The sequence below is a fragment of the Drosophila persimilis genome, unplaced genomic scaffold, assembly GCF_003286085.1.
Source record: "Drosophila persimilis strain 14011-0111.01,24,50 unplaced genomic scaffold, DperRS2 tig00000000-arrow-pilon, whole genome shotgun sequence".
Classification (NCBI taxonomy): Eukaryota; Metazoa; Arthropoda; class Insecta; order Diptera; family Drosophilidae; genus Drosophila; species Drosophila persimilis.
Genome location: NW_020825288.1, coordinates 6,782,812 through 6,794,960, shown reverse-complemented (window position 1 = coordinate 6,794,960; position 12,149 = coordinate 6,782,812). Strand labels below are relative to the sequence as shown.

The 12,149-nt window shown below is 49.6% G+C and overlaps 2 protein-coding genes across 4 annotated transcripts in view; one reads left to right on the top strand and one right to left on the bottom strand.

Annotated features, from left to right (window-relative positions):
* The first annotated feature begins 1,046 nt into the window (after window positions 1–1,046).
* Window positions 1,047–3,057, top strand: LOC6587745 (actin, indirect flight muscle). The gene is made up of 3 exons (XM_026984429.1): window positions 1,047–1,130; window positions 1,439–2,379; window positions 2,444–3,057. The coding sequence occupies exons 2-3, from the start codon at window positions 1,455–1,457 to the stop codon at window positions 2,647–2,649; spliced, it is 1,131 nt and encodes a 376-aa protein (XP_026840230.1). The 5' UTR covers window positions 1,047–1,130; window positions 1,439–1,454; the 3' UTR covers window positions 2,650–3,057.
* A 63-nt stretch (window positions 3,058–3,120) lies between these two features.
* The window catches only part of LOC6587767 (A disintegrin and metalloproteinase with thrombospondin motifs 9), a 33,656-nt gene continuing 24,627 nt past the window's right edge, over window positions 3,121–12,149 (bottom strand). For all 3 annotated transcript variants that reach the window (XM_026984426.1, XM_026984428.1, XM_026984427.1), the window contains exons 2-17: window positions 11,072–11,471; window positions 10,696–11,015; window positions 10,033–10,553; window positions 9,819–9,968; window positions 9,595–9,753; window positions 8,956–9,536; window positions 8,716–8,895; window positions 8,516–8,644; window positions 6,930–7,153; window positions 6,579–6,862; window positions 6,312–6,513; window positions 6,084–6,248; window positions 5,835–6,011; window positions 5,410–5,778; window positions 4,699–5,352; window positions 3,121–4,627 (exon numbers count right to left, since the gene is read on the bottom strand). In XM_026984426.1, the coding sequence (XP_026840227.1) occupies window positions 4,529–4,627; window positions 4,699–5,352; window positions 5,410–5,778; window positions 5,835–6,011; window positions 6,084–6,248; window positions 6,312–6,513; window positions 6,579–6,862; window positions 6,930–7,153; window positions 8,516–8,644; window positions 8,716–8,895; window positions 8,956–9,536; window positions 9,595–9,753; window positions 9,819–9,968; window positions 10,033–10,553; window positions 10,696–11,015; window positions 11,072–11,471 (4,614 nt within the window). In that variant the 3' untranslated portion in view covers window positions 3,121–4,528. The remainder of the gene's footprint in view (window positions 4,628–4,698; window positions 5,353–5,409; window positions 5,779–5,834; window positions 6,012–6,083; window positions 6,249–6,311; window positions 6,514–6,578; window positions 6,863–6,929; window positions 7,154–8,515; window positions 8,645–8,715; window positions 8,896–8,955; window positions 9,537–9,594; window positions 9,754–9,818; window positions 9,969–10,032; window positions 10,554–10,695; window positions 11,016–11,071; window positions 11,472–12,149) is intronic.

The window sequence follows — 12,149 nt, the reverse complement described above, 5'->3', positions numbered from 1 at the left end:
TCCGAACTATTGGCAAATATTTATAGACGTGCGAAGTATAAATAGCAACTAGCAAAGCTCTAAAAAAATCCAAATAGAAAAGAAGAAAAAAAAAAGAAATAAATGTACTTAAAAGGATAAATACACATCGATTGGGGAAAACAAAAATAATGAGAGAAAATGCATCGGTGTCGGCGCGGACTGTGGTTAATTGCTCTGATAAATGGACGGCACGGTAATTTCGCAACTTCGGGACTGCGGCGACGACATGGATGCCATGCCGCTTCCTCGAGCACCGCGCTCGGAGATCTCGATCTCGATCAACCTTGATGTTGATTAATAGGTGCCGCTCTGCTTGGCGCATCTATTTTGGTGCCGTCTCTCACTGCCTGCAAGTGTCGCGTCCCGTTGTCCCGTTGTCCCTGTGCATGTGCATCTCATCTCTATCGGTTAGCTCAGGGTCCACGTACCATGGCATGGCATGCCAATTGTCTTGCGTCGGTCCTTCTAGGGTTCGTTTCTATTTTCTGAACTCTCTGCGATGCGAGTGAGTCGTCGGCCACCGCAGTGGACAAGGAAGTGGTGGGGCCGGTGCCCAAATTTCCCACTACTGAAGCATATTGATTGGCCAATTCTTGTCACGCACATTTGTTTATCATTCGTATCAGTGTGTGTGTGTGTCTTTCTCTTATCTAACTCTGGCTCTCTCTCTACATCTCCCCTACGATGGGTATTTTGGGTTGGTGAAAGGGTTAAACGTTACACTTCCCTCAGTATCCTTAAGAAATAGCCCTACTTGATGGACTATCCAGCATTAACTTCGACTGTAGAATGCATCAACTTCAACTACCTAATCGAAGGGGCCTCATGTGTCGCATGCACCCCAAGATCTCGAACTTCTCTCATGCTGTGACCAGAACAAAGAAAACGGCTTATATGGATCGATTCGAGATGATTGCCTCGCACTAGTTTCGCGCATCTCTTTCTCTGAGTACTGCCCTGCCAGCTAGCCAAAATCTCTTCGAGCGAGAGCCCCCAATATAAAGGCACTACAGACCGCACGGCGTGCCATTTGTTGTTGAGTCTAGCCGTCAACAAGAATCGTCAACGTGCGAATTAATTCTAATTACATCCTTTCCTTCGCCTAAAAGGTGTGTGAGTTTTATCGCTGGGAGGCTGACAGAATCAAGGATACAGAATCACACAGAACCGATACATTCCAGGATTATTTCTTAACATTTAAGTGGTGCCAAAGAAGCACAGAATCCATCGTCTTCTAAAGGGCATGATCTATTTATAAAGTGAAGATTAATCGGATTGACGAAAAAAAGATCAGCATTCGCGAAAATTCCAATTAGTTTGATTTTGTCAATTTGGGTTCTATGAACTTTTCGTAAAGGACACTTTTAGCCCGATAAGTACGAACAAATTGACAGTGCGATTGCATTTTTGTTTCCAGATAATCAACTGCCAAGATGTGTGACGATGATGCGGGTGCATTAGTTATCGACAACGGATCGGGCATGTGCAAAGCCGGCTTTGCTGGTGATGACGCCCCACGTGCTGTCTTCCCATCGATTGTGGGTCGCCCACGCCACCAGGGTGTGATGGTGGGTATGGGTCAGAAGGATTCGTACGTCGGTGATGAGGCTCAGAGCAAGCGTGGTATCCTCACTCTGAAATATCCCATTGAGCACGGCATCATCACCAACTGGGATGACATGGAGAAGATCTGGCATCACACCTTCTACAATGAGTTGCGTGTGGCCCCCGAGGAGCATCCAGTATTATTGACAGAGGCCCCCCTCAATCCCAAGGCCAATCGCGAGAAGATGACTCAGATCATGTTTGAGACCTTCAACTCCCCGGCCATGTATGTCGCCATCCAGGCCGTGCTCTCCCTGTACGCCTCCGGTCGTACCACTGGTATTGTGCTGGACTCTGGTGACGGTGTCTCCCACACCGTGCCCATCTATGAGGGCTTCGCCCTGCCCCATGCCATCCTCCGTCTGGATCTGGCCGGTCGCGATTTGACCGACTACCTGATGAAGATCCTCACCGAGCGCGGCTACTCGTTCACCACCACTGCCGAGCGTGAGATCGTGCGCGACATCAAGGAGAAGCTGTGCTACGTTGCCCTGGACTTCGAGCAGGAGATGGCCACCGCTGCCGCCTCCACCTCCTTGGAGAAGTCGTACGAGTTGCCCGACGGACAGGTCATCACCATTGGCAACGAGCGTTTCCGCTGCCCTGAGGCCCTGTTCCAGCCTTCCTTCCTGGGAATGGAGTCGTGCGGTATTCACGAGACCGTCTACAACTCGATCATGAAGTGCGATGTGGACATCCGTAAGGATCTGTATGCCAACTCTGTGCTGTCCGGCGGTACCACCATGTATCCAGGTAAGCCCTGCTCATCCGTTGCCGTTGCCCTTCCTTGATGCTTATTTGTGCCGTTTGCCCCCAGGTATTGCTGATCGTATGCAAAAGGAGATCACTGCCCTGGCCCCATCGACCATCAAGATCAAGATCATTGCGCCACCTGAGAGAAAGTACTCCGTATGGATCGGTGGCTCCATCCTGGCCTCTCTCTCCACTTTCCAGCAGATGTGGATCTCGAAACAGGAGTACGATGAGTCCGGCCCCGGCATTGTCCACCGCAAATGCTTTTAAATCTTTCCCACGTGGCGAAAGACTTCCAAAGGCAACAAAAACCAACAGCAATACCCTCAACGTCAGCGGGCCGCCCCTGAACACCGTCGGCTCGCACAGTGATACACAAGAGCAGCGATACCATCGCACAATTATCATCCATTTCAAATTTACAACAGCACAGAGGCAACCTCCTGTTGCCAGAGCACATCCTTCACTGAAATTCACTCAGCAACAGAACCGGGGATTTTTATTATGAAGAACATCTTTTGGTAGAGTAGAAATCGTCGGTGTGTGTAGCGTCTAAGAACATGAGACAACATCTACAATCAAATGTATATCAATGAGCTTTCAGCCCCTAGTCAGTGTAATGAAAGCCAATTATATATCTTCCATTAAAAATATGAAATACATACTTTAAATAAATGATAAACTTTTCTATTACCATCTGGTGTACGAGTACTTCCCCACAAATGAAGGCGCAAGAACAGATTGGTTGGTAAACAGCTTTTAAATTCCTTTAATTCACATTAAATATTTTGTTAAAAGACGTTCTTGTATAACTAATAACTTAGAATGTAATACGAAAAGTATCAAAACATACAGCGAGGATACTTAGTACCGGGACTTAGGCCATAGGGATATGATGAATTCAACATTAACAAGTAAGAATGATATGGTCGAGGTTATCCGACTATGCGATACCCGTTACTCAGATTGTTTTTCTGTGTCACAGCTGTGCAAGTGATTTAGTTTCAATTTGAAAAATATGAATCACTATCACAAGAGAGAAGCAGAATCAAAAGGCGAACTTGTATCTAGATACTTGAGCATCACATATCAATGCTTGATCTTCGAATGGTATATCTCAGACGGACTGACAATTAAGTATGTGCTTAGATCGATCCTTGTTATGTATACTTTTTTGGACCTGTAAATGCCTGTTTCTTACACACTCGTATATTCCCTTTCACTCCACGAGCACCGGGTATAAGTAAAGTATAAGGTTTGGCAGTGACTGTTATTTATTTGAAACTGTTTTTTCGTTCCTTCAGCAGTGTGTTAGTTAGATGAATAGTTTTGGCTTGTGCGGTTGGCTTGCATTGGATTGGGTTGGGTGTTTCTCCTATATAATATGAGTATTTCGTTTTAGTTACCATTCGTAAGCACCTAGTACATTAATATCTCTATATCTCTACGTGGGTTTCTTAACTAATTAATTGCGTAGCTTAACAAATACAATTATTGTACAGACCAGCATTGCAACATTGTAAGCATAAATAAGCGTTAAATATACTATCTATTGGTTATTGTCCAACATATGGATTGTATTTTGGTCAACTCAATCTTAACGAATAAATTATACGCTCATATCCCCAGGTAAGTATGTACACACCTTATTGCTTTAAATGGCCATAATGTCTACGATCTAATTTCGGGCAAAGTAATATTATATGTACACGTGCTCCCAAATTGTTAATATTGCAGTTTTTGCTTTGTTCGGTCTCCGCTGACACGACCCGATTCCTTATGATGATAAATCTTATCTAATATTCGAGAATACTTTAAACGATCGTCAGTGGGTGGGTGCTGCGGCTGGCAGCGGCTAGTCCTCGTTTGAAACGGGAGGTCCATCGTTGTAGGTGGCTGGTAATGCTTGGCTAGGGTTAACCCTCGGACATTTCCGCAGCAGGAGCTACTCGTTTGGAATGGGAGGGCATTGCTCTGAGGTTAACCTTCGTGGTCCTTCCCGGGACGTAGACCCGATTACCGGGGGAAGGAATAACAATTTACCACGTACTTTTGGACCTCGGCCAGACCTGGTTGGTTTCGGACCTTTAAAACTGGTTAATACTTTCAAATGTAAATTTGTAAATTCAGTGCATTTGTCCCACACACGTCATAACACGTCGAGGTACAGTCCCGCCTCGGGTGAAATGAAACAGCCTCCGCAATAGCCCCCGCAGAATGCTCTTCGCGTCAGCTTCGCGGTGTCAAACTGTAGGGAAAGATCGTCGTTAGAGAACGGAACGGCATTGATCAGTTTCTGTGGCTGAGACTAGTACTTACACCACTGCTACGCTTCATGACCACCCTGTTGCCATGTGTGTTCCAAACGGTGCCGGGGCGCATGGCAAAGCCCGTGCGCTCCAGGTTTATGGAGAAATCCCCCTGCGGACATTGCATGTTGCGGTTGTAGCAGTCGCCCGCCGACCCGAGCTTCTGGCGTTGACCTCGCGACTCGGCGAACTCGAAATCATTATCGATGATCCGCAGATCGGTGATGTTCAGGCGCAGCTTGCTGAAGTGCGTGCGCCCAGAGTTCTGGTCATTGTAGTACTCGTGCTCCCGGGACGCCGGCGGGCAGCTATTCATCAGCTTGGTCTTGTATTCGTAGTAAATGGAATAGTTCTCCTGCGGCTCCACGCTTATGTATTCGCGCGGCGTCAGACTGTTCATGTGGTGGCAGTAGATGCGCACCTGCTGCAGCCGCACCATCAGCATGTACTCGCCATCCTTGTAGATGCCATGCATGCGCTGCAGATCCTTGCAGCTCTGCGGTCGGCGGGCACTCGTCATGCTGCTGCTGACACTTCGCCTCCTGCAGCTGGCCGGGGGCAGGCACTTGTGCTTCTGCGGCTTCGATCTGGTGGGACAGGCTATGCGACCCATTCGAGAGTCGAAGCAGAAGACTCTTCGCGTCTCGTAGCCATCGCAGTTGCACTGCGAAAAGAGAATTGAAGGTAGTACCTATTTGTCTTACAGTCTTTCGGGACTTACCTCCGAGATGACCTTCGACTGGCGACGCACACAGTTGTTGCAGATGCGACGCTTGGTTGGACGCTTTTTGGCCGCGCAATGGCCCTCCTCTATGCTGTCGCCCTGCCAGGATTCACAGCGAACGTAGCGCGTTTGGTACTCCTCGGAGCAGTCCGCCGGGCAAGGCGTCCAGTTCGAGGTAATCCACTTGCAGTTGATCTTACACGTCTTCGTGGTTGTGCGGAGTGTTGGCCTCCGAACCTTTCGGGCTAGACAGTACGAGTCATTGATGTACACCTTGCGCTTGGGCGAGCCCGGCACTTCGGGCTTGTACACACGTGTACAGCGCTGGAGCTTCCTCTTCTGCCCCTCGCCACACTGCACAGAACACTGAGGAGGAGGTACAATCAGTTTCACAATGAGACTTATCCATCAGCAGGACTCACCTCACTCCACTCGCTGGTGTATTTGATCTGGCAGCAGTTGCGCACCTCCTTGGGCTTCCTGTTTCGGTCGCAACCGATCCCGTAGGGATGCGAGCAGCTCACGGAGCGGCTCTTCTTGCACCAATCATTGCAGTCGCCCCAGTCTCCAGTCACCCAGTTGTTCACCGAAACTGCATTCTGTATTTGCGTTGGGTGTATTGGCATTAGCATAGGCATTCAACGAAGTGGAGAGCGGCTGATATCACTTACCGGCGATTCTGTATAGACAGGACAGGGCTCGGTGTTGCAGAAATGGAGCAGCTCATTGTACTGGTGTTTGGTGCGGGGACTGCACAGATCGTCGCTGACGTGGGCATTGTGCAGATAACACCGCACTTCGCGCTTCTGCGTGCCTGTGCCACACGACTTGGAGCACTGTGCCGCCAGGAATGAGAGACAGTCAGATTGAGAATTTCAGAGATGGCAAGGGCTACTCACCGCTGTCAACTCCGAATACTTCCAGCATCCCTCGCGGCACTTCTCATGGTGTACCACCTCGAACTTGAGCTTACAATAAGACATATCCACGATATTTGATCGCTGAATATCCGGGAATGTCTGTATGCAGTTGAAGTTCTTCTCGCGCGTTCCCAACTCCCCGCAGGACGCCGAACACTCTGAGATGCTCGTGACATTCAGACTAGAAGTGCAGGGAACTCAATGAGATGAAATCCATATAGATTTTCGGATATTTCGACAACTCACGTTAGACGACAATCCATGTTGCAGCTGAGATCCTCGGCCATGGGTCGGGCTGTGGCATCGCAGAACTGCGGCGCCACCTTGAGTCCCTTTGTGGTGCTAACGCAGGCTGGCTGACGATACATTCTGCCCTGGCAGAGCGAGTCGCAGGTGCTCCACGCCTGCATTTCCCAACGATAGATCTCGACCTCCGTCGCCTCAGCGGTCATCGGCTTGTCAATGGTGTAAGAGTACGAAATCAGTACTGTGTCGTGTTTTTTGGCCGGACTCAGGTCAATAGAGATGATCTGGCACCCAAAGATAGGAAGTTATTAATGCGCGAGTTCACTTAGGGAAGCCTCAAGCTTATTTTACCTCAACTACTAGATCACGAGACAGCTTCCATGAGTAGGTCGTGTTCACACGCTCCATTGGGCTGTTGGAGCCGTTGTACTCTATCGTAACACCGGCATAAACAAATTTCAACGAATATGTCTTGACCACGTCTCTGTTTAGAATTGGCGCTCGCTTGTCATCGCTCAGGACTATGTAGTTTTGCTCCGGGTAGCCAGGCTGTGTGATGACGATATTTGACGCACCTGGAAATGTCCAAAAACAATAAAACCAACAGTGTTATTAGTGTACAGTGTATTATCGGAACCATGGATAAAATATATATTCAATCCATGAGTCTATTTGTAATGTTAACTTTGAGAAAACTCGTTTATATGATGGTGAAACACTGGTGAAACAGGCGACCATCCACAATCCATTTCTGGGATGGTCCGTATGGTTTTGCCGTTCCGAAAATTTCCTAGTTATTCCACTATTCACCTGAAATATATCTAAACCGCACCCTTCTATCGAAGTTTCGCCGATGATTTTCAAATGCACCGTTCCTTGTAGATGTGCTGTGTGGGAAACGGCTATCATTAACACCATTTGACACCATTACAATGGCATTTGAGCCTTAACCCTTTTAACCCAACCTCAAATTCGACTCGGAAATAATTGGTCGTGGCAACAACACTTTTTGCTTTCGTGAAAACGTCTAACGCATAACAGCACAGACTGTGCTCGTAACATACGCGTAACAGAACATCTGGGTTAAGAAAGATGTTTCCCGCCACATATATGTAGTTCAAAGTGTAGTGGTGGACGGTGGCAGTGGAAATCGATGTTTCACATCTGAAAAAAATCCCACCGTTCCTTGTAACCTTATTTTGGCTAGGAAATAATGGGTCGTGGAAACAACACTTTTTGTTTTCTTGAAAACAGCTGGCGCCCTTCGATTTGGTTATCGGAACGTTGGCAAAAAAAAAATGCATTTCTGCACATAACAGCACGGCCGTCAGTGTTGCAAACTCTTTGAAATCGATCTGAAGAAAATATCAAGTTAGGTTATGTTAACCTAGCATAAGATGAAGTGCATTCAATTAAAAGTTTTAAACACGTGCTGTGCTGTGCTGTGCTGTGTCATTGATTGTATTTAAGAGATTGCCAGTGGCGCCAGCAAGTGATAAGGACTGCGATTTCCAGAGATAGGCTGTAATTAATGTGCGATGACCTGGTGCAGTCTGGTCTGGCCATTTCCGTAGTGGTGCAAATCTACTCAGTAATCAGTGCGTACGTGAGGGTCTTGGGGGCAATCACCTGGCGCCGATGCAACAGCCACCACCAGCCGATCAGCAGCACAAACACCCCATTCAGAAAGCACTATCAACGGCCATTGGATTGGGGAGCAGCGACAAGTCACGGGCCTCCACAAATATGGCGATGGCACATACGGACGTACATGTGTATGGGTACGTAAATGATTTGCACATTAAGGCCAAAAGGCATGAACATTTACCATTAGCATTTACTTATGAAATTAGCCAAAACATTAATTATATATGTTTCCCTTTTTTTTGGTGCTGCGCTGCTGACAACAGCGGATGCAAATTATTGGGGGTACACACCTTTTGGTATTGTCGTCACATAGTAGAGGGTCTTGGTGGGGTCTTTCAGTTTCAGGAGATCGGAGACGTACAGATTTCCGGTTACTTCCTCGCATGTGTCGCTTTGCCCCTCGCAAACGCCGCATTTGTCTATATGTAGAAAAGTTTATGGAGACGGTGTATTTCTGAGCCATTGAGCAACTCATGAGACGCGTACATACCCAGCTTGGCAATCGAGTTTAGCTCATTGTCGCATCCCGCCGGCCTGCAGATGCCGTTGACGCACTTGTCGAAGCTATCCACGGTGCAGGTGGTGCCATCCGCTACTTTGCTTTTCAGTTTGAAATACGTAATACTGTTATCCACGCGGCAGAACAGTTTGCACTGCTTGGACGGTTCTCCTGTGAAGAAAACTCGGTAAAGACGTGCCCCAAAATGGATGTATCCAGGGCGGTACTTACTCTCGTATTTGGGTATCCACTTTGAGGCTGGGCTGATGCCCTGAATGTTGAAGTTTCTTCCGTTCATATCGTAGCACTGCTGCTCTCGGGGATCGGGCGTGCCCAGAGGGCATTCGTGTGTGTTGCACGAGCGGTATTTCTTGCGGCTTCCCACACAGTACTTGCCGCCGTGGTCGGGCACCGGGTCGTTGCAGTCACGATGCGACTCCTGAACTCCACCGCCGCAGGTGAGGCTGCAGGGCGTGAAGACCGTCCAAGGCCCCCATCCGCCGTTCACCTTGCGCAGCTGGCCCCCCTTCCGGGGCACGCACTTGCCCTTTTGGCACCAGTGTCGGTTTTGGTTGCACGGCGTGCCATCGGCCCAGGGCAGGTTGCTGGAACGACACTGGTCGTGGGGATTCGTGTGCGTCCGGTTGCACCACAGCCGCTGGCACTCCTCCTCCATGGAGCAATGGGTGCTCTGGTTGCCGTAAATCAGCTCGCACTGGTTGTCCAGCGAGTAGATCTCGCCCGGCAGCCTCTTCGTCTCGTTGGGTATGTACGAGGAGGGTGTGTTCTCCAGACAGGACTTGTCCGTCTTTCTGCAGATGATTAATGGCAGATATTAATCAGCACTCTTCCCCCCTTCGATCCACTTACTCTAGGAACTCGGACACAAAATGCTGCGAGCACTTGGACCAAGACCACGGATGCATGTGGATGCCCATAACGCTGGACATGATGTGCATTTCCTTGTTGCTGCCCGATTTCGTATTGTATGGCTGGCATTGCTTGTCATCGTCGTGGGGCATATTCAGGCTATATATAGAGGAATGATTAGTCAAAGAGAATCTTGGCGAAAGAAAACTGCAGCGACTACTCACATATGACCCAGCTCGTGGGCCATGGTAAAGGCAGCGGGCAGGCCAGTGTCTTGGACAATGGAGCAGGATCTGGGATTGCAAACGGTCCCCAGCTCGGCCAGACCCAGCATGTGGCAGCTCTTTCCGGGAATTCCCCCGCAGATCGGCTCACTGGAAGATCGAAAGATCGATTATCTCTAGATGCTGATCAGCGCCAGCTCATCCTCTGTCTTACCGCGTTATCAGCATGGCCGTGTCGTAGTGGTAGCCCTTCTGGTTGGCAAACGTGCAGAAGTGCTTGAGCATTTCGTTGCTGGAGTTGTGGCGTTCATTGCTGTCGGGCAGCAGGATCAGGTTGACCAGCGAGATGCGGATGGAGTTGCCGATGCTGGCGTCCTCGAAGATCTTCGAGACAATCGACAGCAGGATCAGAATGTAGGCGGACAGATCGTCCTTGTGGAACCGGCCCATGCTGGAGTCGACGGCCACCAGCACCTCGAGGGTGTACAGCTGATTGTCCATGTCCGTGAAGTGGCGCTTGCGGCGCTTCAGCTTGCGGGGCACGCTGTCACGCAGCTGCCGCTCAAGCTCCAGCTCCAGTGGCTCCAGTGCGTCCAGGCCCAGCTCGAGCTTGGAGACAGCGTGTCTGGCATTGCGCTGCGAGTGCCGCCAGACGCGGTGCAAGACCTCGTCGCTGCTGGTCTGGTTGACCGGCTGAATGAGCAGTGTGCCGAAACCCGTTTTGATATAACCAGTCTGGCGCGGATTAAGGGGGGGGTATTAAGGGGGGCTTATTAGTAGTCATATTCGGCGATATATTGATAAGCATAATTTGCGAAATGTAAATGCGATGCAAATGGCTTTGCGAAGGTCATTCTGTGCCACTTGTTGGCCTTACCATGCCGCCACAGAGCGAAACGGCCACCGCCGAGTGGGAGTCGCCTTCGACGTAGCCCTTGTAGTAGCAGCCCAGATAGTGCTGCTGCTCCTGGTCCTGTTCCTGCTCCTGGTCGCCATCTTCCGACGCTGCTCCGTCTGTCCGGTTGCTGAGTATGCGAATCAGGGGTATCATGTCGTTCGGTATGAACGAGGTGTCCTGGTGCAGCACCAGATGCAGTCCGCGGCCAAACGCATGCAGATTGTACTCCGGATGTGGATCCCAGATCTGGTGCGACCTGCTGCGAAATGTGCCCGTCATGCTGAATGCGGGCGAGGAGTCTGCAAGCGCAAGGATGAGAAGGCGTCCAAGAGGGGGGATATGTTACTCCTCTCACCTTTAAGGAAACTGTTGATGTCGTTGTTTCGCTTCGATTCGAAGAGCAAGTCGTCTTCGTTGAGACTGTAGTTGTAGACTTTGGTGGGGACCACAAAGGCACTGAGCTCCTCCTTGCCAATGTCCTCGAAGCCGTCCGCGTCGCTGTTGGGTGGGTCCGTGACTGGGAACAGCAGGGGGGTGACGGCGGGCGGGTACTGTGCGGGCGACTGGTTGCCCTTGGGCAGCTCCAGCCTGGCCTTATGGCCGCTCGGCAGGCCGTTGAAAAACAGGAACAATAGGGCCGTCAGGAAGACGAGCGCACAGGCGTACAGGCAGGCGTGTTGTCGCCAGTGTGTGGACATCTTTTGGCTGCACTTGTACCGGTAGAACCACCATTCACACCTCTTCTTCAGCACGAGCTGTAACGGAGCGAAAAATACAGAGAAAACAGAGGTTTAGTCCGGGACTGTGGTCTGTGGTCTGTGGTTTGTACGTCCATACTGCCCAGCATTCTCTCACACCTTCGAGGCGGATTTCGATTAATGGGTGGCTGGAAAGCTGCCCAGATAAGTGCTTGGGCACGTTCCACGCTCTACTGCCCCAACGGCCTATCATGACGGGGGCTGATTTGAGTGATTGACTTTTGAAAGAATTATTGATGATACCACCAGATACCTTGACCACCTGTGAGATACGCAGATCAGACAAATGCAGAGGCAGCGGCAGAGGCAGCGGCAGAGGCAGAGAGGCATAGCTGCCCCCGGCGCTGGCCTTTGGCTGCAGCCCCCGACCGGCAAAGCTGTTGAAAACACTTCCTCGCACCGCCAAAAATTTTGCACTTTTTGTTTAAAGCAAAATTTTCAAGCGCTGAGGTGTAAAGTGTGCCAGCGGCAATTTTTGTGTACATTTCAGACATAAAACAAATGCAAAAAAAAAACCAAAAAGTACCCCGCCGGCCACAAAAAAAAAAGGAAAGGAAAAAAATTAAATGCCACTAATTTGTAAATTTGTGTGAGAGCTCTTTGTTGGCACCTCTGCGATATTGCCTTAGACAATTCATGTATCAGCGCAAATAAATTAAAATTCCCCCGCGAAAT

Bases quoted from the DNA above. Each gene is read 5' to 3' on its own strand.
- LOC6587745 (XM_026984429.1), top strand. From the start codon at position 1,455: ATGTGTGACGATGATGCGGGTGCATTAGTTATCGACAACGGATCGGGC. The intron at 2,380-2,443 runs GTAAGCCCTGCT...GTTTGCCCCCAG, and splicing joins CGGTACCACCATGTATCCAG to GTATTGCTGATCGTATGCAA.